The 27,336-nt window shown below is 38.9% G+C and overlaps 3 protein-coding genes and 1 pseudogene across 3 annotated transcripts; 1 reads left to right on the plus strand and 3 right to left on the minus strand.

The window, feature by feature from the left end:
- The first annotated feature begins 14,948 nt into the window (after window positions 1-14,948).
- On the plus strand, window positions 14,949-17,272 carry LOC118648164 (annotated as a pseudogene).
- Window positions 17,273-17,278: 6 nt separating this feature from the next.
- On the minus strand, window positions 17,279-18,627 carry LOC118648165 (uridine diphosphate glucose pyrophosphatase NUDT14-like). Its single transcript, XM_036294469.1, has 3 exons — window positions 17,955-18,627; window positions 17,651-17,724; window positions 17,279-17,504 (listed from the first exon to the last, which is right to left on the minus strand). The coding sequence occupies exons 1-3, from the start codon at window positions 18,386-18,388 to the stop codon at window positions 17,350-17,352; spliced, it is 663 nt and encodes a 220-aa protein (XP_036150362.1). The 5' UTR covers window positions 18,389-18,627; the 3' UTR covers window positions 17,279-17,349.
- Window positions 18,041-22,518, minus strand: LOC118648163. Its single transcript, XM_036294468.1, has 3 exons — window positions 22,387-22,518; window positions 19,578-22,327; window positions 18,041-18,170 (listed from the first exon to the last, which is right to left on the minus strand). Exons 1-2 carry the CDS (start codon window positions 22,516-22,518, stop codon window positions 19,667-19,669), a joined length of 2,793 nt encoding a protein of 930 aa, XP_036150361.1. The 3' UTR covers window positions 18,041-18,170; window positions 19,578-19,666.
- A 178-nt stretch (window positions 22,519-22,696) lies between these two features.
- LOC118648166 lies at window positions 22,697-24,261 on the minus strand. The gene is made up of 2 exons (XM_036294471.1): window positions 22,918-24,261; window positions 22,697-22,751 (listed from the first exon to the last, which is right to left on the minus strand). The coding sequence occupies exons 1-2, from the start codon at window positions 23,538-23,540 to the stop codon at window positions 22,697-22,699; spliced, it is 678 nt and encodes a 225-aa protein (XP_036150364.1). The 5' UTR covers window positions 23,541-24,261.
- Window positions 24,262-27,336: the final 3,075 nt, after the last annotated feature.

The following is a 27,336-nucleotide window of genomic DNA, read 5'->3' on the forward strand; positions in this document are numbered from 1 at the left end:
GCTACCGGCCGTCATATAAATATCAAGTTCCATCGTGCTTTTGTCATCGGGAAGTAATTCTCTCGCATGTCATATAAAATCCAAAGTTAAGCAACAAAGAACGTCTGACGTGTATTTATAACAATGCATATTTTAAATGAGAAAGATGCAACGTAATCTCGCCGCATCATGCAAATAATAGCGTTAGTCAATCTATAATTGCGAAACATCACTTTCTTTTTCTAAATCTCACGAAAATTTCTGTACGATTAATTACAAAAAATACATTAAAATGATTTTTTTCTGCGATATATTGAAGCTTGCAATGCGGCAATCATCACGAAATCGTACAATTTTAAATAAATTATTACCAAAATTTTTTTACGTGTAATAAAAAATATATAATACTGATTTATAATCAATGTTTTAAAAAGATTTGTTTTTACACAGAAAATTTTTTATAAAAAAATGTAACAAAATATAATAAAATATAAATTAAAAACAGAGATTGGCTAGTGCTATATAGCTAAAATCACCGCCACCAGGGCGCAGCATTTCATTGGTACTCACCAAGCACCCTCTGTGTAACAGGAAAATAGTTGGAAAATGTTCCGACGGTTTCCTTTTTTCCAATCCTGCTGTAAAAAATATTTTTTTTAATATATCAACAATTACTTGTATATGAACATTATTTCTTTCTTTTATTAAATATAATAAATATAATAAAGAATTAATTACATAAAAAATGTTATTTGAATTTATGCTTATAAAACGATAACAAATTTCTCGCAATTTCAGTCCAGTAAAGTCAAAATTATGTGATTATGAATAAAATATTATATCGAAGTACTAATTACTCTCTAGGTAAAGTGTTATCAAAAGAATTGAGAAGAAATTAAGGAACGTCGGTAGTCGATAACGTTGTAATAGCTTGCGAAGCTTACAGTGACGAAAATAAAAGCTATGTGCAAGAACTGTACGAAAAAAGTTTTCCGAAAATTACCAATTAGTAAAATTTAAAAAAAAAAACTTTTCTCGGTACTATATCAATGCCTACTTTCTACCTCAATACAAAGTTAAATATTTGTTATACGTTGAAAAAAAAAAGAAGATTAAAGTAATTATAACCATGTATACGTACCTATCGATCCATGATCTTTGCTGCGTTTTGACGGAAAACGACGAAGACAAAATATACCGTAACTGAAAATATTCCGTTTCTTCCGAGTGTCCAACTGTCCAGACGCGAACCGTCGAATCGAATCGAACCGAACCGAACTGACCGAAATGACCGAAATCACAATGCCAGCGTACACCGACGCTGCAAGCGTTCGTCTTACTTCCGCACGACCGACATTCCGCGACGCAACAAAGATGCAGCCGAGTGATTCAATCGTGGGCTCTCCAGGGCTCCACGTACTAGCCCGTACGTCGGGGATACGCGATTGATAACATATGATGCATGACAACATCCAGTCACAAGACTCTCACTTTGCCTATCGATACAGCGAAATGACCATCGACGGCGCGACCAAGTCCAGCCCAGGCAGCCAATATGGCTAATTGCGCATCATACATCGAAATCGCGATAGTTGATACACCAAAGTGTACCAACGATCACATATCGCTTTATGAATGTCCCACTTTGCGAGACACGACGTGCACGGCGCACGAAAACTGTTCTGACCACGGAGAAAAGATCGAGCGACTTGTATACACGCGTACGGCTTTGTCCGATCGCGACGTGTAATTGTTACTGACAATTTCAAATCCATCGAAAACTCAACTTCACATCACGCTGCAGCAAACTGATCACAGGTGGCGCGAGTAAATTCGAGCTGCACTTTTCGGTATACTCTCCCAAAATGTTTAATAATCTTTATTTCACGAGTGTAATTATCTCACGAGTGTTCACGCGTTTGTATTAATAAATATTTAATCAACAAATTTCTTAAATATATCCAAAAACTCATTCGAGTTGGTATATCGAGCGATCGAGCGGTTAGATACAACTTTTTCTTACTGGTATCTATTGTCGGTAACACCGACAGTAGAACTACCGACGTTCCTTAATTTCTTCTCAATTCTTTTGATGACATTTTACCTAGAGAGTAATTAATACACCGATATAATATTTTATTCATAACCACATAATTTTGACTTTACTGAACTGAAATTGCGAGAAATTTGTTATCGTTTTATAAGCACAAATTCAAATAACATTTTTTATGTAATTAATTCTTTATTATATTTAATAAAGAAAGAAATAATGTTCCACATATATATGATAAAAATTCACTCACCGAGATTGTTGTCGCTGCTCCTGCTGCTGCTGCTACTGCTACATTCCTTTTCCGGAATATCGAGTCACTCGAATCCATGGATGCCGCTGACATATCATCCTGCTATTCTCGAACCGCACATTAATAACGATCGCCCGATACTTTATTCGGCAATCCCGATATTACGGATAATATATCACACACGAGTAAAACGTAAACCGCGCGTGAAAATTTCACTTGGCGCTGGTGTTGTGTTGAGAGTATCGTCGCGCTAGCAAACGACACGCGAGCCATGTGAGATCGTATTATGTAATGCGGAGTCTACAATGGCAGCAGGAGTAATGGAGTAGGAATAAGAAGTAAGAAATATGATTTGAAATGAGATTTGCCCATTTCGTTTACTCCCGGTTTTTAATTGGTCAATTGTTACTCTTACTCCTTACTCCATTACTTCTGCTGCCATTGTAGACCCCGCATAAGAGATTCATATTCATGTGTAAAGCGCGGCATCGTGCGTTTGCCTTCGGTTTCGAATGAAGTGTTCGCGTGCACGTTCGAGTGCAATTAAGTGTTTGCTCGAAAGGGATACGTTTGGTAGAATATCGCGAGTGCCAATTAAGTGAAGCGTTACTAGTCGTGCGAGCATACGAAATACAAAATTCTCGAAATGAATTTGTCTCCGTTCGTACGTTGTATCTCGGCGCGTAATTTTCATTCAAACGGTTTTCTCCCCGCTTTCCTCAGCCTGCGTTTCCGCGGAGTTACGTGACGTCACGACACTTTCGTGCCATGTTGATTTTCGTTTCGGGCATAGTTTTCGTGGGCGCGTATTCGCTCGAGGAGGGTACGCAATCCGTTCGATAGAATGTCGATCGTGCCAATAATGAAACTTTACTAGTCGTTGCGCAATCATACAGAGATACAAAATTCTAGGAGCGAATTGATTTACTTCTGTTTAGTGTGCCTCGATTCTTGGCGCTTTTTTCGGGTTTCGTTTCGTGAAGTCACACATCATACCACTGTTTTAAGTTCTAATTGTAAGTAAATTTTTTTTCATGTGAACGAAAATAGTGATTGAATAGGATTCCTCGAAAATCGCGTTCGGTCTATTTGATTTTAAGTGCAAACGCTTGTCCAAAGTTTTTTCCGTCGTCAAAAAAAAGCGAGGCTTCCGCTTCGATGCTTCGGATAATCGCTTCTCGGAAATCGTTGAGACTCCGAGATGCTTGTCCGAAGTTTTTTCTGTCGTCAAAAAAAAGCGAGGCGCCACTCAGGCGCCAGTCCCCTCGACGAATTCCGAGAAACGATTACCCGAAGCATCGAAGCGGAAACTTCTCGGAAATCGACGATTTCCAAGAAGCGATTATTTCTCCTTTTCTGCAAAATCCCGAGTCCGGCGACTCACGGTAGCCAATCAGCTACTAGCTCCGCCTACTATTCTCTCCTTCCCTCTTTCAAACGCTTCAACGGTTCCGGGCAGTCCGCGCGGACTGAGCTCAGTTGCTTGGCGAGAGGGGGTCGGTGGATCAGTTGTGTCGCGAAGCTTCGGGAGTGAACATGTACGCTGCTCGTCTATCGAAAAAGAATATCGCGATCGCCTCGTGTGTGTGTGTGTGTGGTGTGGTGTGGTGTGGTGTGGTGTGGTGTGGTGTGGTGTGGTGTGGTGTGGTGTGGTGTGGTGTGGTGTGTGAAGTGCATCGTCGTTGCCTTCCTCGCTGCTTCAGGATTATCTTTGCCGTTGCCTCCCTCTCTGCTTCAGGACGATCGCTGTGGACCGCTGCGAACGAAAGCAGTAAGTACATTATTTTAGTAATACTTTTGTCTGCCCGTCCACAGCGCGTCATTATCTAGTTATCTAGTACACATACTCCAACAGATAGTTGAAAAATTTTTTTACTCGCATACTCGCGATCTTAAATTTGTACGATCACATTCATGCGAGTAACAAAATCTTTCGACTATTTGTTGGGATATAATGTTCCAGATAATGGCGCATGGCCCCGAGGTACACGTTTTACTAACAGTTTCATTAAACAAATATTTTTCTACATTTTTTTATTCCGACCGTCGGCACCGCATTCGCGAGAGGCGTGAAATCCAAACAGTATCAGTTATTTTTTTGATAGTTCTCAATAGTTCTCGCACAGTTTCGACCTATTTTATACGTTCCAATAACAATTGCGTCAATTATTTATTTTTTAATAATTTTCCATTCCGACTCCTGTCACTGCATTCAGCAGAGGTATGAGGTGCAAACAGAGTCAATCATTATTACTACAATAGTTTTCGCTAGTTCTTACATAGCCCCGACCACTTCCATGCGTCCTAATAAATAATTTTATTAATTAATTATTAAAAAAAATTTTTTTCTCTTGCCGACGGCACAGTATTCGCGCAAAGTGCAAAAGTTTCAATCACTTTTTTTACAGTTCTCAATAGTTCTCGCATAGTTTTGATCTATTTTATACGTTCCAATAACAATTGCGTCAATTATTTATTTTTTAATAATTTTCGATTCCGACTCCTGTCACTGCATTCAGCAGAGGTATGAGGTGCAAACACATTCCGACAGGAATCGGAATGGAAAATTGTTAAAAAATAATTAATTGACGGAATTGTTATTGAAACCTATGAAATAAATCGAAACTGTGCGAGAACTATTGAGAACTGTCAGAAAAGTGATCAAAACTGTTTCCACTTTACGCGTCTCGCGAATACTGTGCCGACGGTAAGAGAAAAAATTCGATAATTATTCTAATGACAGTTTTCGCTAATTCTCATATAGCCCCGACCATTTCCATGCGCGTTCTAATAAATAATTTTATTATTTAATTATTTAAAAAAATTTTTTTCTCTTGCCGACGGCACAGTATTCGCGCAAAGTGCAAACAGTTTCGATCACTTTTTTTACAGTTCTCAATAGTTCTCGCACAGTTTCGACCTATTTCATACGTTCCGATAACGATTCCGTCAATTATTTATTTTTCAATAATTTTCCATTCCGACTTCTGTCACTGCATTCAGCAGAGGTATAAGGTGCAAACACATTCCGACGGGAGTCGGAATGGAAAATTGTTAAAAAATAATTAATTGACGGAATTGTTATTGAAACCTATGAAATAAATCGAAACTGTGCGAGAACTATTGCGAACTGTCAGAAAAGTGATCAAAACTGTTTGCACTTTACGCGTCTCACGAATACTGTGCCGACGGTAGGAGAAAAAATTCAATAATTATTCTAATGACAGTTTTCGCTAGTTCTCACATAGCCCCGACCATTTCCATGCGCGTTCTAATAAATAATTTTATTAATTAATTATTTTTTAAAATTTTTTTCTCCTGCCGTCGGCTAAGTATTCGCGAGACGCGCAAAGTGTAAACAGTTTTGATCACTTTTTTTACAGTTCTCAATAGTTCTCGCACAGTTTGGACCTATTTCATACGTTCCGATAACGATTCCGTCAATTATTTATTTTTCAATAATTTTCCATTCCGACTTCTGTCACTGCATTCAGCAGAGGTATGAGATGCAAACAGAGTCAATCATTATTACTACAATAGTTTTCGCTAATTCTCACATAGCCCCGACCATTTCCATGCGCGTTCTAATAAATAATTTTATTAATTAATTATTTTTTAAAATTTTTTTCTCCTGCCGTCGGCTAAGTATTCGCGAGACGCGCAAAGTGTAAACAGTTTTGATCACTTTTTTTACAGTTCTCAATAGTTCTCGCACAGTTTGGACCTATTTCATACGTTCCGATAACGATTCCGTCAATTATTTATTTTTCAATAATTTTCCATTCCGACTTCTGTCACTGCATTCAGCAGAGGTATGAGATGCAAACAGAGTCAATCATTATTACTACAATAGTTTTCGCTAATTCTCACATAGCCCCGACCATTTCCATGCGCGTTCTAATAAATAATTTTATTAATTAATTATTTTTTAAAATTTTTTTCTCCTGCCGTCGGCTAAGTATTCGCGAGACGCGCAAAGTGCAAACAATTTTGATCACTTTTTTTACAGTTCTCAATAGTTCTCGCATAGTTTCGATCTATTTTATACGTTCCAATAACAATTCCGTCAATTATTTATTTTTCAATAATTTTCCATTCCGACTTCTGTCACTGCATTCAGCAGAGGTATGAGATGCAAACAGAGTCAATCATTATTACTACAATAGTTTTCGCTAATTCTCACATAGCCCCGACCATTTCCATGCGCGTTCTAATAAATAATTTTATTAATTAATTATTTTAAAAAATTTTTTTCTCTTGCCGACGGCACAGTATTCGCGCAAAGTGCAAACAGTTTCGATCACTTTTTTTACAGTTCTCAATAGTTCTCGCACAATTTCGACCTATTTTATACGTTCCAATAACAATTGCGTCAATTATTTATTTTTTAATAATTTTCGATTCCGACTCCTGTCACTGCATTCAGCAGAGGTATGAGATGCAAACAGAGTCAATCATTATTACTACAATAGTTTTCGCTAATTCTCACATAGCCCCGACCATTTCCATGCGTCCTAATAAATAATTTTATTAATTAATTATTTTTTAAAATTTTTTTCTCCTGCCGTCGGCTAAGTATTCGCGAGACGCGCAAAGTGCAAACAGTTTTGATCACTTTTTTTACAGTTCTCAATAATTCTCGCACAGTTTCGACCTATTTCATACGTTCCGATAACGATTCCGTCAATTATTTATTTTTCAATAATTTTCCATTCCGACTTCTGTCACTGCATTCAGCAGAGGTATGAGATGCAAACAGAGTCAATCATTATTACTACAATAGTTTTCGCTAATTCTCACATAGCCCCGACCATTTCCATGCGCGTTCTAATAAATAATTTTATTAATTAATTATTTTTTAAAATTTTTTTCTCCTGCCGTCGGCTAAGTATTCGCGAGACGCGCAAAGTGCAAACAATTTTGATCACTTTTTTTACAGTTCTCAATAGTTCTCGCATAGTTTCGATCTATTTTATACGTTCCAATAACAATTCCGTCAATTATTTATTTTTCAATAATTTTCCATTCCGACTTCTGTCACTGCATTCAGCAGAGGTATGAGATGCAAACAGAGTCAATCATTATTACTACAATAGTTTTCGCTAATTCTCACATAGCCCCGACCATTTCCATGCGCGTTCTAATAAATAATTTTATTAATTAATTATTTTTTAAAATTTTTTTCTCCTGCCGTCGGCTAAGTATTCGCGAGACGCGCAAAGTGCAAACAATTTTGATCACTTTTTTTACAGTTCTCAATAGTTCTCGCATAGTTTCGATCTATTTTATACGTTCCAATAACAATTCCGTCAATTATTTATTTTTCAATAATTTTCCATTCCGACTTCTGTCACTGCATTCAGCAGAGGTATGAGATGCAAACAGAGTCAATCATTATTACTACAATAGTTTTCGCTAATTCTCACATAGCCCCGACCATTTCCATGCGCGTTCTAATAAATAATTTTATTAATTAATTATTTTTTAAAATTTTTTTCTCCTGCCGTCGGCTAAGTATTCGCGAGACGCGCAAAGTGCAAACAATTTTGATCACTTTTTTTACAGTTCTCAATAGTTCTCGCATAGTTTCGATCTATTTTATACGTTCCAATAACAATTCCGTCAATTATTTATTTTTCAATAATTTTCCATTCCGACTTCTGTCACTGCATTCAGCAGAGGTATAAGGTGCAAACACATTCCGACGGGAGTCGGAATGGAAAATTGTTAAAAAATAATTAATTGACGGAATTGTTATTGAAACCTATGAAATAAATCGAAACTGTGCGAGAACTATTGCGAACTGTCAGAAAAGTGATCAAAACTGTTTGCACTTTACGCGTCTCACGAATACTGTGCCGACGGTAGGAGAAAAAATTCAATAATTATTCTAATGACAGTTTTCGCTAGTTCTCACATAGCCCCGACCATTTCCATGCGCGTTCTAATAAATAATTTTATTAATTAATTATTTTTTAAAATTTTTTTCTCCTGCCGTCGGCTAAGTATTCGCGAGACGCGCAAAGTGTAAACAGTTTTGATCACTTTTTTTACAGTTCTCAATAGTTCTCGCACAGTTTGGACCTATTTCATACGTTCCGATAACGATTCCGTCAATTATTTATTTTTCAATAATTTTCCATTCCGACTTCTGTCACTGCATTCAGCAGAGGTATGAGATGCAAACAGAGTCAATCATTATTACTACAATAGTTTTCGCTAATTCTCACATAGCCCCGACCATTTCCATGCGCGTTCTAATAAATAATTTTATTAATTAATTATTTTTTAAAATTTTTTTCTCCTGCCGTCGGCTAAGTATTCGCGAGACGCGCAAAGTGTAAACAGTTTTGATCACTTTTTTTACAGTTCTCAATAGTTCTCGCACAGTTTGGACCTATTTCATACGTTCCGATAACGATTCCGTCAATTATTTATTTTTCAATAATTTTCCATTCCGACTTCTGTCACTGCATTCAGCAGAGGTATGAGATGCAAACAGAGTCAATCATTATTACTACAATAGTTTTCGCTAATTCTCACATAGCCCCGACCATTTCCATGCGCGTTCTAATAAATAATTTTATTAATTAATTATTTTAAAAAATTTTTTTCTCTTGCCGACGGCACAGTATTCGCGCAAAGTGCAAACAGTTTCGATCACTTTTTTTACAGTTCTCAATAGTTCTCGCACAATTTCGACCTATTTTATACGTTCCAATAACAATTGCGTCAATTATTTATTTTTTAATAATTTTCGATTCCGACTCCTGTCACTGCATTCAGCAGAGGTATGAGATGCAAACAGAGTCAATCATTATTACTACAATAGTTTTCGCTAATTCTCACATAGCCCCGACCATTTCCATGCGTCCTAATAAATAATTTTATTAATTAATTATTTTTTAAAATTTTTTTCTCCTGCCGTCGGCTAAGTATTCGCGAGACGCGCAAAGTGCAAACAATTTTGATCACTTTTTTTACAGTTCTCAATAGTTCTCGCATAGTTTCGATCTATTTTATACGTTCCAATAACAATTCCGTCAATTATTTATTTTTCAATAATTTTCCATTCCGACTTCTGTCACTGCATTCAGCAGAGGTATGAGATGCAAACAGAGTCAATCATTATTACTACAATAGTTTTCACTAATTCTCACATAGCCCCGACCATTTCCATGCGCGTTCTAATAAATAATTTTATTAATTAATTATTTTTTAAAATTTTTTTCTCCTGCCGTCGGCTAAGTATTCGCGAGACGCGCAAAGTGCAAACAATTTTGATCACTTTTTTTACAGTTCTCAATAGTTCTCGCATAGTTTCGATCTATTTTATACGTTCCAATAACAATTCCGTCAATTATTTATTTTTCAATAATTTTCCATTCCGACTTCTGTCACTGCATTCAGCAGAGGTATGAGATGCAAACAGAGTCAATCATTATTACTACAATAGTTTTCACTAATTCTCACATAGCCCCGACCATTTCCATGCGCGTTCTAATAAATAATTTTATTAATTAATTATTTTTTAAAATTTTTTTCTCCTGCCGTCGGCTAAGTATTCGCGAGACGCGCAAAGTGCAAACAAACAATTTTGATCACTTTTTTTACAGTTCTCAATAGTTCTCGCATAGTTTCGATCTATTTTATACGTTCCAATAACAATTCCGTCAATTATTTATTTTTCAATAATTTTCCATTCCGACTTCTGTCACTGCATTCAGCAGAGGTATGAGATGCAAACAGAGTCAATCATTATTACTACAATAGTTTTCACTAATTCTCACATAGCCCCGACCATTTCCATGCGCGTTCTAATAAATAATTTTATTAATTAATTATTTTTTAAAATTTTTTTCTCCTGCCGTCGGCTAAGTATTCGCGAGACGCGCAAAGTGCAAACAATTTTGATCACTTTTTTTACAGTTCTCAATAGTTCTCGCATAGTTTCGATCTATTTTATACGTTCCAATAACAATTCCGTCAATTATTTATTTTTCAATAATTTTCCATTCCGACTTCTGTCACTGCATTCAGCAGAGGTATAAGGTGCAAACACATTCCGACGGGAGTCGGAATGGAAAATTGTTAAAAAATAATTAATTGACGGAATTGTTATTGAAACCTATGAAATAAATCGAAACTGTGCGAGAACTATTGCGAACTGTCAGAAAAGTGATCAAAACTGTTTGCACTTTACGCGTCTCACGAATACTGTGCCGACGGTAGGAGAAAAAATTCAATAATTATTCTAATGACAGTTTTCGCTAGTTCTCACATAGCCCCGACCATTTCCATGCGCGTTCTAATAAATAATTTTATTAATTAATTATTTTTTAAAATTTTTTTCTCCTGCCGTCGGCTAAGTATTCGCGAGACGCGCAAAGTGTAAACAGTTTTGATCACTTTTTTTACAGTTCTCAATAGTTCTCGCACAGTTTGGACCTATTTCATACGTTCCGATAACGATTCCGTCAATTATTTATTTTTCAATAATTTTCCATTCCGACTTCTGTCACTGCATTCAGCAGAGGTATGAGATGCAAACAGAGTCAATCATTATTACTACAATAGTTTTCGCTAATTCTCACATAGCCCCGACCATTTCCATGCGCGTTCTAATAAATAATTTTATTAATTAATTATTTTTTAAAATTTTTTTCTCCTGCCGTCGGCTAAGTATTCGCGAGACGCGCAAAGTGTAAACAGTTTTGATCACTTTTTTTACAGTTCTCAATAGTTCTCGCACAGTTTGGACCTATTTCATACGTTCCGATAACGATTCCGTCAATTATTTATTTTTCAATAATTTTCCATTCCGACTTCTGTCACTGCATTCAGCAGAGGTATGAGATGCAAACAGAGTCAATCATTATTACTACAATAGTTTTCGCTAATTCTCACATAGCCCCGACCATTTCCATGCGCGTTCTAATAAATAATTTTATTAATTAATTATTTTAAAAATTTTTTTCTCTTGCCGACGGCACAGTATTCGCGCAAAGTGCAAACAGTTTCGATCACTTTTTTTACAGTTCTCAATAGTTCTCGCACAATTTCGACCTATTTTATACGTTCCAATAACAATTGCGTCAATTATTTATTTTTTAATAATTTTCGATTCCGACTCCTGTCACTGCATTCAGCAGAGGTATGAGATGCAAACAGAGTCAATCATTATTACTACAATAGTTTTCGCTAATTCTCACATAGCCCCGACCATTTCCATGCGTCCTAATAAATAATTTTATTAATTAATTATTTTTTAAAATTTTTTTTCTCCTGCCGTCGGCTAAGTATTCGCGAGACGCGCAAAGTGCAAACAGTTTTGATCACTTTTTTTACAGTTCTCAATAATTCTCGCACAGTTTCGACCTATTTCATACGTTCCGATAACGATTCCGTCAATTATTTATTTTTCAATAATTTTCCATTCCGACTTCTGTCACTGCATTCAGCAGAGGTATGAGATGCAAACAGAGTCAATCATTATTACTACAATAGTTTTCGCTAATTCTCACATAGCCCCGACCATTTCCATGCGCGTTCTAATAAATAATTTTATTAATTAATTATTTTTTAAAATTTTTTTCTCCTGCCGTCGGCTAAGTATTCGCGAGACGCGCAAAGTGCAAACAATTTTGATCACTTTTTTTACAGTTCTCAATAGTTCTCGCATAGTTTCGATCTATTTTATACGTTCCAATAACAATTCCGTCAATTATTTATTTTTCAATAATTTTCCATTCCGACTTCTGTCACTGCATTCAGCAGAGGTATGAGATGCAAACAGAGTCAATCATTATTACTACAATAGTTTTCGCTAATTCTCACATAGCCCCGACCATTTCCATGCGCGTTCTAATAAATAATTTTATTAATTAATTATTTTTTAAAATTTTTTTCTCCTGCCGTCGGCTAAGTATTCGCGAGACGCGCAAAGTGCAAACAATTTTGATCACTTTTTTTACAGTTCTCAATAGTTCTCGCATAGTTTCGATCTATTTTATACGTTCCAATAACAATTCCGTCAATTATTTATTTTTCAATAATTTTCCATTCCGACTTCTGTCACTGCATTCAGCAGAGGTATGAGATGCAAACAGAGTCAATCATTATTACTACAATAGTTTTCACTAATTCTCACATAGCCCCGACCATTTCCATGCGCGTTCTAATAAATAATTTTATTAATTAATTATTTTTTAAAATTTTTTTCTCCTGCCGTCGGCTAAGTATTCGCGAGACGCGCAAAGTGCAAACAATTTTGATCACTTTTTTTACAGTTCTCAATAGTTCTCGCATAGTTTCGATCTATTTTATACGTTCCAATAACAATTCCGTCAATTATTTATTTTTCAATAATTTTCCATTCCGACTTCTGTCACTGCATTCAGCAGAGGTATGAGATGCAAACAGAGTCAATCATTATTACTACAATAGTTTTCGCTAATTCTCACATAGCCCCGACCATTTCCATGCGCGTTCTAATAAATAATTTTATTAATTAATTATTTAAAAAAATTTTTTTCTCTTGCCGACGGCACAGTATTCGCGCAAAGTGCAAACAGTTTCGATCACTTTTTTTTACAGTTCTCAATAGTTCTCGCACAATTTCGACCTATTTTATACGTTCCAATAACAATTGCGTCAATTATTTATTTTTTAATAATTTTCGATTCCGACTCCTGTCACTGCATTCAGCAGAGGTATGAGATGCAAACAGAGTCAATCATTATTACTACAATAGTTTTCGCTAATTCTCACATAGCCCCGACCATTTCCATGCGTCCTAATAAATAATTTTATTAATTAATTATCTTTTTAAATTTTTTTCTCCTGCCGTCGGCTAAGTATTCGCGAGACGCGCAAAGTGCAAACAATTTTGATCACTTTTTTTACAGTTCTCAATAATTCTCGCACAGTTTTCGACCTATTTCATACGTTCCGATAACGATTCCGTCAATTATTTATTTTTCAATAATCTTCCATTCCGACTTCTGTCACTGCATTCAGCAGAGGTATGAGATGCAAACAGAGTCAATCATTATTACTACAATAGTTTTCGCTAATTCTCACATAGCCCCGACTATTTCCATGCGCGTTCTAATAAATAATTTTATTAATTAATTATTTTTTAAAATTTTTTTCTCCTGCCGTCGGCACAGTATTCGCGAGACGCGCAAAGTGCAAACAGTTTCAATCACTTTTTACAGTTCTCAATAGTTCTCGCACAGTTTTATTAATGAAACTGTCCAGCTACTTATATTAAGTACTAAATATTAAATAAAAAATACTTCATACAAAATATTAAATTTTTAACAGGTTTTACAATTTGTTGTAATTAGGGTTGCCTCTTTTCCCCGGACACTGTCCTGTTTTTTAGAGCATTCGGAAACGTCCAGAGGGATTTTTCAAAGCATTGAAAATTTGTCCGAGAGAATTATGTGCGTCCGGGGTTTTAAATATTTTAATTATTTATTTCCTTTACCGTGCTTTTTTCCAATGACACCACCTATTGAGCGGCTGAGTAACAATTAAATATAATAAAATATATTAAATATAGTACATTATATTATTTTCAATAAATATATTAAATATAATAAAATTAAAATACTTAATAGACTTACAAGAGTATATCCTTGAGGCGAAGACAAAATCTTTCCATTGGAAAAAATAATCCGTTAGCGAAAGTGGTTTGTCTCTTTCACCTTTCGGATCTAGTAGTGCTTTTTGTCGAAAATTATAAGTTATGTTCCAATTTCTTAATACGTTAGTCCATGATTCTCGACTTATTTTCAGCCATTGAATGGCTGTTTTATACTTCGTCTTCCTTTTCTAAATATAATTTGACAAATTAGTTTATCAATATTCTGTCAAAAATGACTCAATAATTAATCATTATCTAAATTAATAAATTTAAATACCTTCAGATGTATTGTATTAATAGGCACATTTTTATTATTGTCTGTAGAATCTAAATTTATTAGTTAATTTATTAATTAATTTTACTCTTATATTTTTTTATTTGGACCATTTGCAAACGGCTTGTATGCACATGTTTATAATATATTTTCCAAAATAAACATTATTTCATTACTCGTATTAATTTTAATTATTAAATTTGAAAACTAAATAAGTAAATTTTATTAATGTTTGATTCAAAATAGCAGGATGATGTCAGCAGAAAGCGGCATCCATGGAGCGACTCGGTATTCCGGAAAAGGAATGTAGCAGCAGCAGCAGCAGCAGGAGCAGCGACAGCAATCGGTGAGTGAATTTTTATCATGTATATGTGGAACAAAATGATATGTGATAAACGTGATGCGAGATAAAATATTGGTTCTGTTCCTTGCTATATCTGTACAGTGTCAGTATTGCACATTTATAGAACACATTTGCAGATTATGCACATTTGCATAAAACAGATTTAAAATATGAATGCATATAATTGTAAAATTTACGAGTATAGCATGAAACAGAACCAAATAAACGTGGACATAGCATAGAAGAGACCCAAAAAGTCATGCACATTACCTACGGGATTCATAGATATTTGACTACATAGTTTAATGTGCACATTTTGTGCACATAGAGGCGCTGATGGACGAAAACGCCTAAAACGATGCGATGATCGCTCTCAGGTTCCTCTCTGGTTATACCGACATGACCCTGATGCGAGATGCGACTACGCCAGATGATGTGAGATGATGGTCGCTCTCGGTAAGGCATCGGCGCATCGACATCGACGCGTCGTCAGCTGACCCTGAAGCGTCGCGGGCAGGCACAGGCAGGTAGCAGCGGCAGACGACAGACGCGTATTCGTAAATAACGACGCGCTGAGACAGGTTGTCGAGCTGCTGCTCTCTTCGTATATAAGCGACGTATATGCGATATGGTAGACTTAAAGACAAACGTCAGCTTCGCCTGTCAACGATGTCTGCAGCCGCTGAGACTAGACTCGAGCTTCGACCACCTTGGGGAACACACTCTGGCCGAACTCTCACGTAGGTAATTTCTATTTTGTCCTGACGACTTGGACCGATTCAATTACTCCATCTTTCACCTTCGTATTGATAACGCTCCTCTATATGCGCTGCCCGTGTCTAACGTCATACGACGCCCTACGTTCTCGAAAATACCTTGTCCTTGAATTAATTTGGATTTTCCTTATTAATTCTCTAGCAAACCTGAATCACATTAATAAGTGCAACTATGCGTTTGTGTGTAAACAATAATTTTCACATATTTTTACATATCTAAACTTTACGTGCGGTGTCATTCAGCGCACAAAAAATTGTTGCCTTTTACTTGGACAATTACATTATGCTAGAGGCTTTATTTTAATTATATATTATATATTTTATGTTTAAATATCTAATAATAGATACTTAGTTTGCTGTACTTATTGCAAGTTGTATAATTATCTTGTTACAGTTCCTATACAACAGCAAGTTGTTGGAGAATTAGAACCTCAAAGTGACAGTATAGAACACTTGGTTCCACCATTCAGATTGACCGAATCAGGAAATGGTACAAATGGATTTATGTTGGTTGGCGATTCTGGCGAAACGGAAAGCTTAAGCCATCATTTAAAGGTACACAAAAGTTTTAAGAATATTTTAAACCCAAAGAATTTACCTGTACCACAATCTGTACCTTTTAGGTACGGGCAACGTTATTCGATATTCTTAGCAGCAGCAGTTCAGCGGATCATCCACTTTGCGACGAATGTACAGATAGCCTTTTGCTATTAATGGATCAACAATTACGAATGACGGAAGGAGAATGGTCAGATTATAACGAGTACCTGAAGAAACTAGAAATTGAGCAACAGTATCATGGACATGAGGACGTAGAGATGGAAAATCTTACAAAGGAATTGCAGGATGTGAAGGCTGAGGAAGAAAGAATGATAAGAGAGCTGGAGGCATTGAGAAAGGAAGAAATAGCCACTAGGAATGCCATAGCGGAACAAGAAAGAGAAAGAGAGAGATTGCAAAGCGAAGAAGATAGATATTGGAAAGAGTATTCGAAACACAGAAGAGATCTCATGTTAGCTGAGGATGAATGTCGCAGGTAAATAAAACTCTCCAAACAGTTAAATATCTTTCTTTTTCTCAAATCAAACAGTTATATTTTATTAACTCAAACTTTGTCTTACAGTTTGGATAATCAACTGGCGTATGCGTCTTCACAGCTTGAAAGGTTGAAAAAAACAAACGTTTTTAACGCCACATTTCACATCTGGCATTCCGGCCACTTTGGAACTATAAATTCATTTCGTTTGGGACGATTGCCGAGCGCGCCAGTGGATTGGAGCGAGATAACGCCGCATGGGGACAAACGACTCTTTTGCTAGTAGCTCTTGCGCGTAAAATGAATTTAACGTTTAAACGTTTTCGTTTAGTACCATTTGGCAATCACAGTTATATCGAGGCTTTGGATCAGAACAAGGAGCTTCCGCTATACGGAAGTGGAGGATTTAAATTTTTATGGGACACAAAATTTGATGCAGCTATGGTAGCGTTTCTGGATTGTTTGCAACAATTTAAGGAACAAGTAGAAAAGGGAGACAGCGAATTTTGTCTGCCATATAGGATGGATCGAGGCAAAATTGAAGACTCCGCGACAGGCAATTCCTATTCTATAAAGTACGTTTGGATTCATAAATATCTTCTCTCAACGCGACTTGATTTATTTTACGTGAGAAACTTACTTACAATGTGCAAAAACCTTTATCTGATCTTTCTCTCTTTTCTTTTTTCAGAATACAATTCAATTCAGAAGAACAATGGACCAAAGCCTTAAAGTTCCTACTCACAAATTTAAAATGGGGTCTCGCATGGGTTAGCTCTCAATTTACTAAGGACGAACTGAACACTAATTGAATGTCAGTCTCGTTGTAATTTTATGTAATATCAATTGTGCAACTATCATTGCTTGTGTATAAATGCTCTGTTTGTAAATAATACGGTTAAACGATAGTAGAGTGACTTTTACTTGCGATTAATTTACTGTTCTTCAGTTTACATAGCCGAACAAGTTAAAACTTTTATTTCATTCAACAATATTCCGATTTATTAAGTAGAAACCAAGACACACCGTATAGAAAGCTAACAGGACTTTGTACTTGTTTGGATTTTATGTAATCCTTTAGTTCAGGAATGCTCAATTCCACTACTTCTATGATTTCACCTTCAGACTCATCACCACCGCCTGTAACAATGAAAGATTCAAGTGAACAGAGAGTCGACCTTTTTAAGTATATTTTAAATATAATTTGCCAATTACATCACGGAAATAATATTCCTTCAAACAACTTTGAAAGATTTAAGAAAAAATATATTTATAGTCAAACTTACCAGGGTATATCCGCATACTATCTGTGACTTGTACATAAAAGATAGTTTGCTTTGCACTAGCAGAAGCACTGGACCTGGAAAATATAAGGATAAACTTTTTAATATTTTTATCTTTTAAATGTAACCTGTGTGATTTATCAGGGCAAATAATAAATTATAAATTAACAGTTTTATACTAAGTCTGCAAGTTATATCAGAAATGATCTCTTACTGCTTCTAAATGATAGATGATAAATGATACATTTATGTTTTACACAGGTGACAAAAGGTTATGACTAGAGCATAGTAAGTACTTCAGACTCACAGGTAAGTAGTAATTTGTTCAAATGCCGAAGTGGGTGCTTCGTAGCCACACTCTTCCTTCAACTCTTCTCTGGCAATCTCGACGAGAGGCTTGTCCTTGTCTACGATACCAGCGCAGAGTTCCAAGGACAGTCCCAGGGTTGCAGGGTAACGCTCGACGTCCACCACATCTTGCTTCTCCGGTAAGGACGCATAATATACCGCTGGCCGGAATTGCCTAACAAATACGAGCTTCCTTCGAGTTGTGTTGAAGACAATTATACTAACGCTATCGTGAATTCTTATCACATCCCAAGTCTTAGACCGACCGTCTTGCGTGAAATGCAAGCGAATACTTCTTAACCATTGAGAGTCCTGTGGGACCTTTCCCACGCGGACATTGTGTAAATCAAGCATTTTCTTACGCACTATCTGATTCTTGTCATTTTGTGCCATGTCATTCGTCGCTTATCAAAATGTCACGAGGGAGCACAAAGCTGTGCCTGTGCCGCGATTCCGAAATTCGAGCCCAAGTAGCACACTCACAAACAGAGACGGGAGGACGGAATGCGCGATGTGTTTGGGGATGGGTGGAGCGGGGGAGGGAGTGCGTGGTGCGCTCGGCACCCGGGGCGGCCGGGATAGTCTGGGGGCTCGAATTGCTCGGAACCGAGGAAGTAGAAGCACCTTTCCTTTAACTCCCGTCGATAATGATAGCGAATTATGAACGCACGCAGCCCACAGATGCCGCGTATTGTATCAAACTAGAATACGACGAATCCTCCCATGAGCGTGAAAACGAGCGTCATATTATATTCCGGCAATTGTCCAGATTTGGATATATTAATGTCTTGTAAAATTAATTTAGTTACGTTAAAAGTTACACAAACAAGAAATTATCTCAGTGTAAAAGTAACGTTTTAGATTAAATGAACCTAAATTGAAAGTTTACTTTGAAAAGCATTTATTTATATTAAATTAGAAATAAGTTTATAATTTCTATGTTAGATTACTCGCGAAACAATTACAATACGGATCACCAAGTAAATTTATGATATTTTACTTGTATAAATATTAGATTTATATGAAATGACAAAGAAATATTGTTCTTTATGTAAAAATGTTTTTTTTTTTTCTTTTGTGTAAATAAATTTTTAACTTGGCAGGAAAGTTAACAAGTTAAAATTTGTGTTTTAAACATCACAAGTTAAAGTTAAAAATCAAGTCGTCTATGATAAATTAAGTTAAATAAAAAATTATTTACCTTGTCTTATCTGAAATTATCACGCATACTGGAGCGCATGCTTTTGGAATAAATCTTTCAGAATTAATTTATCCCGATAAGTGAAGAAACAATTAGAAATAAGCACGATGCAGACTTATTTCTCTTTCTGCCCTTTTAAGTAATATATCGGTCATTTTAACGGCACGACGACATTAAATTTACGAAGATTAATTGTAATCGTTTCATCTCTCCTCTTCCCGACAAATTATTCTCGCAATTAGTCGAGTGAGCTTAGTTACGAAAAGTATGGGTTACACACACGTAATCGAATTTAAAAACGCGTCGTGTAAAATTAAAATCGGTGTAAAGTAACCGGTCGCACAACGTGCACAGCACTTAAATTTTCGATAAGATACAGACCTTTGATAAAGTTGCAGCTTTCCTTTCACGATCGTGCTGGGATAAGGAACATGGAGCAGAGGGCGACAAGCACAGGAAGGGCTGTTTCGTTACTTCTTTCCCCTCTTTTCTCTTTTACCCTTCTTCTCTTTCTTCGTCGTCTTTGGCGTGTCTGCCGTGGTTAGCTCGTATGCGTCGAGAATCTCCTGCTGCCTGACCTGCGTATCCACATGAATCACGTCGGGCTTCCGGCGAAATGATCTGTTAACCGCTGCTGGTGGGGAGAATTCGATTTCCATGTCCGACGCCGTGGAACTCGATGCTACAGAAGCGTCATCCTTGTTACGCGCTATCTTGAACTGCAGCGGCTTCATCGGCTCCTCCAGCTGATGCGACGCGTCCGCGGTCTCCTGCCTGATCGGATACATTGTCACGTAGTACGTGCCGTCCTTACGGTGTATGTGGAGAGTCGGTGGCGGTTCTGCATCCTCTTCGCTCTCCTTCACCTGATGCGACACATAGCTCATGCTCTTGTATACCTTGCCGCGTCGTAAACTGTTGCGCGAGGGTATCGACCTTGCCCGATGATCCTCCATCCTGCTGGTACCTGCACCCATCGTAGAAGCACCCTTTGCCTCTTTCAGCAACTCGTTCAAGTACCGTCCGATCGCGCCCGGTTTCCAACCGATTCGCGGCTTGAGCTTGCCCACTGTTGCGGTTGTGTTCCACAGCCAACCCATGTTAGCCGGCACCTTGAATCGTGGATCGATGCAATTCTTGTGGCCGTAATTAGTCCCGGGATAAACATCGCCAATGGAATAAACGTATCGCATCACTCGCCTGCTGATTTTCATAGGGCCTCTATCACGATCGCCACTCGGACCTGGCTTACCCTTCGGATATCGGCCCTTTTCCATGAATTTGCCAGGAACTTTCGCGACGATCGTACTTGTCGATTGTATTTGCGGTTCTTCGACGATATCATCGTGCGGTACCGTCCGGTCTGCAGCTTTCTTCCGGCGAGATTTGCACTTCGGTTCACCGCAAGGGCCAACGTCAACGTCCAGCGGCGTGGAGGACGTAATCTCCAACTCCTTTTGCTTTTCCGATCTCTCTTCTTTCTTGTCCTCCTTCTTCCTCGGCTTGACGACGATAGAGGATAGCGTCGCTTCCGGTAACGTAGGTATCGCCTCGCGCACGACACCGGTGCGTCCTGGTACCGCTGTCGTTACGCAGACGGTGCAGGGTGCGATGTGAGGTGTAGAGATGGTGCTGACGATAGGTTTACCAATCTGCGTATTGCAAGGTGCGGGACACTGATTCAGCGATGCTGATTCAGCTGGCGATGCCGAGACGGGATATCCTCGTTTTCTTTCACTTGGTGTCTCTCGAACGGCTCCATAATCTCTCTGTATCTCTCTGTCTCGGCCGAAATAAGGACTCTCGGATGGATCCATCAAACCGAGACCTACTAGACCTGGCACTTGACCGAGAGAATCCACGAATTCTTGGGCCTCCTTGAAGGCGCGAATCATGCGATCTGCGCCTATATACGGTTTTTTCGTATACTTTGACGCATCAGTTTTCCAAGGCGACGAAGCTTTTCCCGGACAAATGCAGTTTGCCTCTTTAATTCCATCCGCGGTTCTTGGTCGAGATTTGTATAACGGAGCTCGTGTTTCCTTACTCTTCTCATATATGACGGTCGTCGGTTCGGATAACGCGTAGACTGATGCACCATAATCACTTCCACCCATCATGCGATTTTTTAAATTAATATCATTTTGGTGCCACGTCCGATATTCCTCGTTCCATAACGCTTCGCTGTTTAAATAATTATTATCCTCTATGTCTTTACCTCCTCTCATCCTCGTAGAATCATAAGAGGTCACATTTTCTTTTACATCCGATTTCGAATTGTTGGAAGCGAGTGTAGCAAGCGATGGGAAATGTTTAACAGCATCGGGATTTCTTAAAGCCATGCAACAAAAGCGAGTACACCCGGAACGACACATCATTGGATGCGTCGATTGATCCGTTGGTAGACACGAACAAGTCGGCTCGTCAGGATAGGTCTTGTAGATCAAATTACGGTACTTGTCATCATTCAGCTTCTCGGCACTCGTTAATTTTTCGAATCCTGGCTGGTCCATCGATACGCGAGGTGGTGATTCCGGTCTCGTCAACACTGGTTCTGCCTCTGTATAATCGTTACGGTCATGTAACTTCCAACATGTAGGATCCAGAATTTTGCACAATAATGATGTATCGTCACATTTTGTTTTGTACTTCTCGTCGTTTACATCTCTGCCGGACAGTTTCGTACAGGGAAACTTCCAACCGAGAGGAAATCCTTGAAATACAAACGATTTCTCGTGAAGCGTAAGATGATTTATAATGGAGTTTCCGAAACACGACAGTCTCAGGCACATTGATATAGATCCGCACGGATTTCCATGCTCATCGGTCAGAGAGTATATCTTTGTAAATGTGTGTGACTTTGATAATCCGTCTATCTTGTCCTTGGCCGCAGCTATGCGATCGCGGAAACATCCTGGCAAAAATGCTGTTGCTGCGCAGAGAAGATTATATCCGGCTTGATTTCGTGGATTATGGTCCTCGTCACCGTGAGAAATCCAATACACTTCGATACTTAAAGGAGTCGATTTTACGGATTGTATTAAATTGCTCGGAGTCCGAACAAGCAGACATGTCTTGCCTTCGCGACTAAGATACTCATTAGAAATTGATTTTCTTGAATCGTAGTTCTCCTGTCATTAACCCTGACGATAATGTCGACAGGTTTGAGATCAACGAAACCTATGCGTACTATCAAATGGCACTCTTCATTATTAACAATGGGATACGTCTCGGGATGTAGATTTAAACGATTAATGAAAATTTCAAGCACGTACAATTGTTCCTCGTTCGATAGGGATGTCTTTTTCTTCCTCGATGCCATTTCGGGTCGAATGCGAAAGTGAATGGACATGCATGCACACGTTGTCGGTTGCACGACAAATTTGGACAATTCTGGATTAACGTTAACGATGCGTCTGTACGAATAGCGCCATTAATTTTGTATGAGTTTCGGGTCTGAAATCGAATCGAACGATCTCCCCGCGCGCGCACCAAACCGGTCAATTGACATTTCCAGTTGTCAGATGGTTGCCATAACGACACGAATCGATAAAACTGACAAAAGTAATTATTCGATAAATGTAAAAAAATTGCACTCTTCAGAGCTCTTGAAAAAGATCTATAAAGATCATTTCTTCTTCTTATCTTTCCTTTTCTTTCTTTCTTATCTTTCCCTTTTTTAATTTTTGGTAGTTTCTCTTTTTTAATTTTTGGCGTAAGCTCCTGCAATATCTCCTTGGAGATTTTCTCATCGAGAAGATCGGGCGATACAAATCGCCTTACCCAGATCTCTCGTTCCTTGTCCTGTTCGCCGGAAACGAGCGATTTGGGACGCAGTTCATGATTTGTCCTGAAGATGCGTCCGAGACACGCGACGGTGAATTCCATGTGCAGCGCGCCAGATGGATTTTCGCCCGGATCCAAAAGGTGAATGCCACCCTTCACCGTGAATGGTTTTGGCTGATTTTCAGGATCGTTGCCGATCATGGCGATCTGGTCGCACAAGCATCCCGGTAAGGTTAATTCAGTTTCCGCCATGGGATAAGTTTCGCCTATGCGAAACACGCCGATCTTCAGGCTCGACGAGCGTAGTCCTTGGACAAGATCCCGCGGTCGCTTGACGAATAGACAGCATTTACCAGTCATAAAATGCAAGTCTTGATCGTACTTGGACGTGTCAGAGTCGTCTCGCGTGAACTCGAACACAGGGAAATCTAAGAGTTTGATCTTGATCACGATAGGATGCCCGCCGACGTCTTTGACTTTACTGGCCGTTAACGTCAATTTATCGATCAGTATCTCGATTAGGTAGATCTGTTGGTCGTGGCCGCCGAAACAGGACATGGCGTGACTCGAGGCGCTTCTAGCGGGGAAATCAAGTTGTAACTGTGATTAAAATAGATTTGATCGAATCGTTGATATATCCTGCATCGAAGTAGCTGAAATAATTTTGTAGCCAAAGTTTCAAAGATTGTGTAAAATGGTTGAGATAAAATTTGTTGCCGAAAATTTTTTTGGAGGTTTAAAAGTATCGTGAATGATTGACAGATGATAAGTAACAGTAGAAGGGCGATTTATGCCAACGTGGTCTATTAGCAATTTACTCGGATCGTACGAGTTTTATTCGCGCTGTCTTGCCCGTGTGGTTTTTAAATTAGGAGACTTTGAAGAAAATTAATTTAATAGCGTATAAAATTTTTTCTTAATACAAAGATTGGATCTTAAATACCGCTTTACTCAGCTTCTTCCGCGTGTGCCGTCGTCGATGTCGATGAACAGGGAAAAAATCTATCAACTTACGGTCACGTACATACATCCCATCCACTATCCGCGCGCGATTCTTCGGCGTTTCTAATTTCACTGGCAGTTATTACCTAGCTCCCAAGGTGGTATATACTTAAAGATAATGGTGCGAAAAAAGCCGCTAGAAAGCCGTTACAAAAAAACTGTGAAAAAGACACCCTCGCGCAAATTTATGCACGTTCCTCATTAGGAAGAATAATTTCACGAACCATCTTTTTGAATGAAACGTGTGATTCCCTCATTGCCGTCTTTTCTGATTGAATCGATCAAATCTCGTTGATTTAGAACAAAGAAAACGGTAAGAATAGGTTGTTGCAAATTAAGTTCTTGCCACAAAGGAACGAGATATATTTCTGAAAAATATTATTATCCTTAAATTTATTAATAAAATATTTTATATAATAAAGATAAAAATATATGTGTAATAATTGAATTTTGTTTCAATGTCTTTCTTTGTTCGCCAAACAAATATATCTATCTTAAGCTATTTTCCTCGTTTGAGAATCAATCGTCAGGCCGACGACGAGTAATCCCCGCGGCAAGGAGATTTCTCCAGCGTTTTAGAAGGGGGATCCCATTCCGTAGATTTCGGCGAGAGCAACATCCCGAGGAGCCCTTAAGACACCGCGAGAGCCGAAGTATGCACTAATTGGTACGGACGCGCGCGCACACACGCATCACACGCACGCACGCACGCACGCACGCACGCACGCACGCACGCACGCACGCACGCACGCACACACACACACACACACACACACACACACACACGCGCGCGCGCGCGCGCGCGCGCGCGAGATAGGCGGACGACAGAGCGAACAGGATGGACCATGGAGAGATATTATTCTGAACAGCGTGACGCTCGTCCGGAGCGCGGTGCAATGAAAGCCCATCGGACCTCGGACCGAAGTAAAATTCCGGGCCCGGGCGACACGGCGCGGCGCGGCGGCTCGTTAAAATGCTTCGGGGGTTTGGTACGCGGGACGCTTCTCGGATAATTGGTGATTAGCGATTAAAACGAACGGATGTATCTCCGCCGGTCGGTCCATGCTCTCCTCCCCTTTGCCCTTTCCTTTTTCCTCGCGCGCGAGTTGCCGTCCATAATGTACCTCGACCGCGCGTCACTCATCCTGTATTTCGTCCTGTGCCCTGTGGGGTACGTGACGGGATGACGATACTCTCTCGCTTCCTGCATTCCTGCCTTTTTCTCCTCGCGAAAGAAACATCTTTTAATCGTGCGTGCCAACCAAGTCGGGATCGCTATTCTCGTCGACTCGCTCGTAGTGTTTCTTACGAGGGCGCGCCTGGGAATAGTGGGAATCTACGAGGGAGCTGCATGCCTGACGGCGATAATCGCAGCGGGTTCGAATGACCGGAAATAAAGATCGAACGGGTGGACGTTAATTGAACCGTGGGTTCTTAATATCGGAAGGAACTTGTCGTTCTTCCATCGCTCGCAAGATAATCTTAAAGACCAACTCCTGTGTTTGGCTCGCACCCTGCCACGGTCTTTCGTCTTTCTTATAATTATTTAAGTTTCAATTCTCAAGCAACAAATACGCCGTTTCCTGCGATGATAAATGTCAAATTACCATATGCACTGGCGTTACCTCAAATAAGACACTGTGTGCAAACGATAAATTTTCAAAGACTTCTACGGCGCTCAGTAATTACGCGCATTCAGGGCTGATTTCATAGCACTTTGTTGCGCTGTCGTAATTTATAGTGCATTTACGCCAGAAACCTCACGAGTGCAAGCTCGAACAATGGCAAAGTACTCGAAGAACAGTCCGTAATCAATTAAGTGTCGCGCGCGTCCGCTTAAGGATTAATCACTGTAATCAGCGATCTTTCCGCGATAGTGCGTCGCGATGGGTACCCTCTATTTCCGGTTCCATCGATGACCGTTATCTCATGCAGAACCTGCGTGTACTATACAAGGGAATGCGCATTTCGCCTAAGAGGACGAATGAAATGCACTTGGCGACACAGGATGAGACCATCATGTCTGTCTCCTCTCTCTCTCTCTCTCTCTCTCTCTCTCTCTCTCGTTTTTCTCTCTCGCATTACGACCCACATACATTACAACGCTGTATCTATTTTCTCCCGCTAAGTAGTCGCACCACTTAATTATAAACATCGTGGAGAAATCTTGGTCGCGCACGAAGACGATCTCACGGCGTTCTACGGCTGGTTATTCGAATTTTCGTGCATAGGTAACTTCATCTCTTCTCGTATCTACGTAGTACTTGTTACAATACGCGAAGAGCAGACTACTCTGCCGGAGTCTCGGAGTTGATCGGCAATTTGAATAATTTTCCCCCCGAGAACCATTTCTCGTTTCGTCTATAAGGCTGTATGTATAGTTTTTCATCAAATGGCGTTGCTTCTCGTAAATCTAAATCTTTAACGCCATTGAATCCATTTAATACTTACGTATACGTATTGTACATAAATCAAACAAACTTTTTTTGAACGTCGTATGATCCGACTTTGTGTTACGCCGACTTCTGGCGTTTGGGGGATGGCGTTTCTTACATCAATGTTTTTATGCATGTACGAGTATATATACACACAAGTTTGCTCGGATAGTCTTTAAAGTTAAAATATTCATCAAAATTGAAAGTGTGTGAATTTAATGTGATTAGTCGGGAAATATCTAGTAGGTTTTCTATTAAAAAATTTGCACTTAATATTTTTACATCGAGGTAAAAAGAAGGATATTGAATATTCAACGTCGAACGGCGATGAGGATACTGAACGCGCGAGTCAAGTAAACAGCGCGATGCTATTGTAGTATTGTGTTACGCGGAAGTCGGTGTCCTGCTCGCGTTATTGCATAGTACGGCGCAGTGCGTGTTTACGTCCGCGATCGCGACGGCCCTGTTGTCATTCGCGCGCGGCCGGCGCGGCGCGCGGCGAGGCTCGATTCTGGGTGGGACGCGGGCTGGTTGGCGCGTGATTATTTCATTATCTCTCGTGACACGAAACTGCGAGAGGTACCGAGAGAAATTTGCGACAATTTCTTAATCCGCGCGATTAGGTACGTATGTATGTACATAACATATCGAGCTCGGGCTTTTGTCAATCGGGCGAATGTTTCGTGTCGTTTGATCCCTTGAAATACGATTACGTTGTCATCCTGGCAATTAAAATTGTAATTGTATGTTAATGTCATTGAAAATATTCAGTTTCGATTCATATTATTGAGCAGTTTGTCGCATTTTCTCGAGTTAAACATCAATCTTTTCCATAAAGCGCAGCGACGTATACGAAAAGTAAGGTTATAATTCGACTCGCGTCGAACCGCATAGGTAGCATCGGTACGAAGTTGGCA

This window comes from Monomorium pharaonis, unplaced genomic scaffold (assembly GCF_013373865.1).
Source record: "Monomorium pharaonis isolate MP-MQ-018 unplaced genomic scaffold, ASM1337386v2 scaffold_256, whole genome shotgun sequence".
NCBI lineage: Eukaryota > Metazoa > Arthropoda > Insecta > Hymenoptera > Formicidae > Monomorium > Monomorium pharaonis.

Bases quoted from the DNA above. Each gene is read 5' to 3' on its own strand.
- LOC118648165 (XM_036294469.1), bottom strand. From the start codon at position 18,388: ATGGCACAAAATGACAAGAATCAGATAGTGCGTAAGAAAATGCTTGAT. The intron at 17,725-17,954 runs GTGAGTCTGAAG...TATATTTTCCAG, and splicing joins GAACAAATTACTACTTACCT to GTCCAGTGCTTCTGCTAGTG. The intron at 17,505-17,650 runs GTAAGTTTGACT...TCATTGTTACAG, and splicing joins TAGTATGCGGATATACCCTG to GCGGTGGTGATGAGTCTGAA.
- LOC118648163 (XM_036294468.1), bottom strand. From the start codon at position 22,518: ATGGCATCGAGGAAGAAAAAGACATCCCTATCGAACGAGGAACAATTG. The intron at 22,328-22,386 runs GTACGCATAGGT...GGTTAATGACAG, and splicing joins ATGAAGAGTGCCATTTGATA to GAGAACTACGATTCAAGAAA.
- LOC118648166 (XM_036294471.1), bottom strand. From the start codon at position 23,540: ATGTCCTGTTTCGGCGGCCACGACCAACAGATCTACCTAATCGAGATA. The intron at 22,752-22,917 runs GCTTACGCCAAA...TACTTTTGTCAG, and splicing joins TCCAAGGAGATATTGCAGGA to TTTTATCGATTCGTGTCGTT.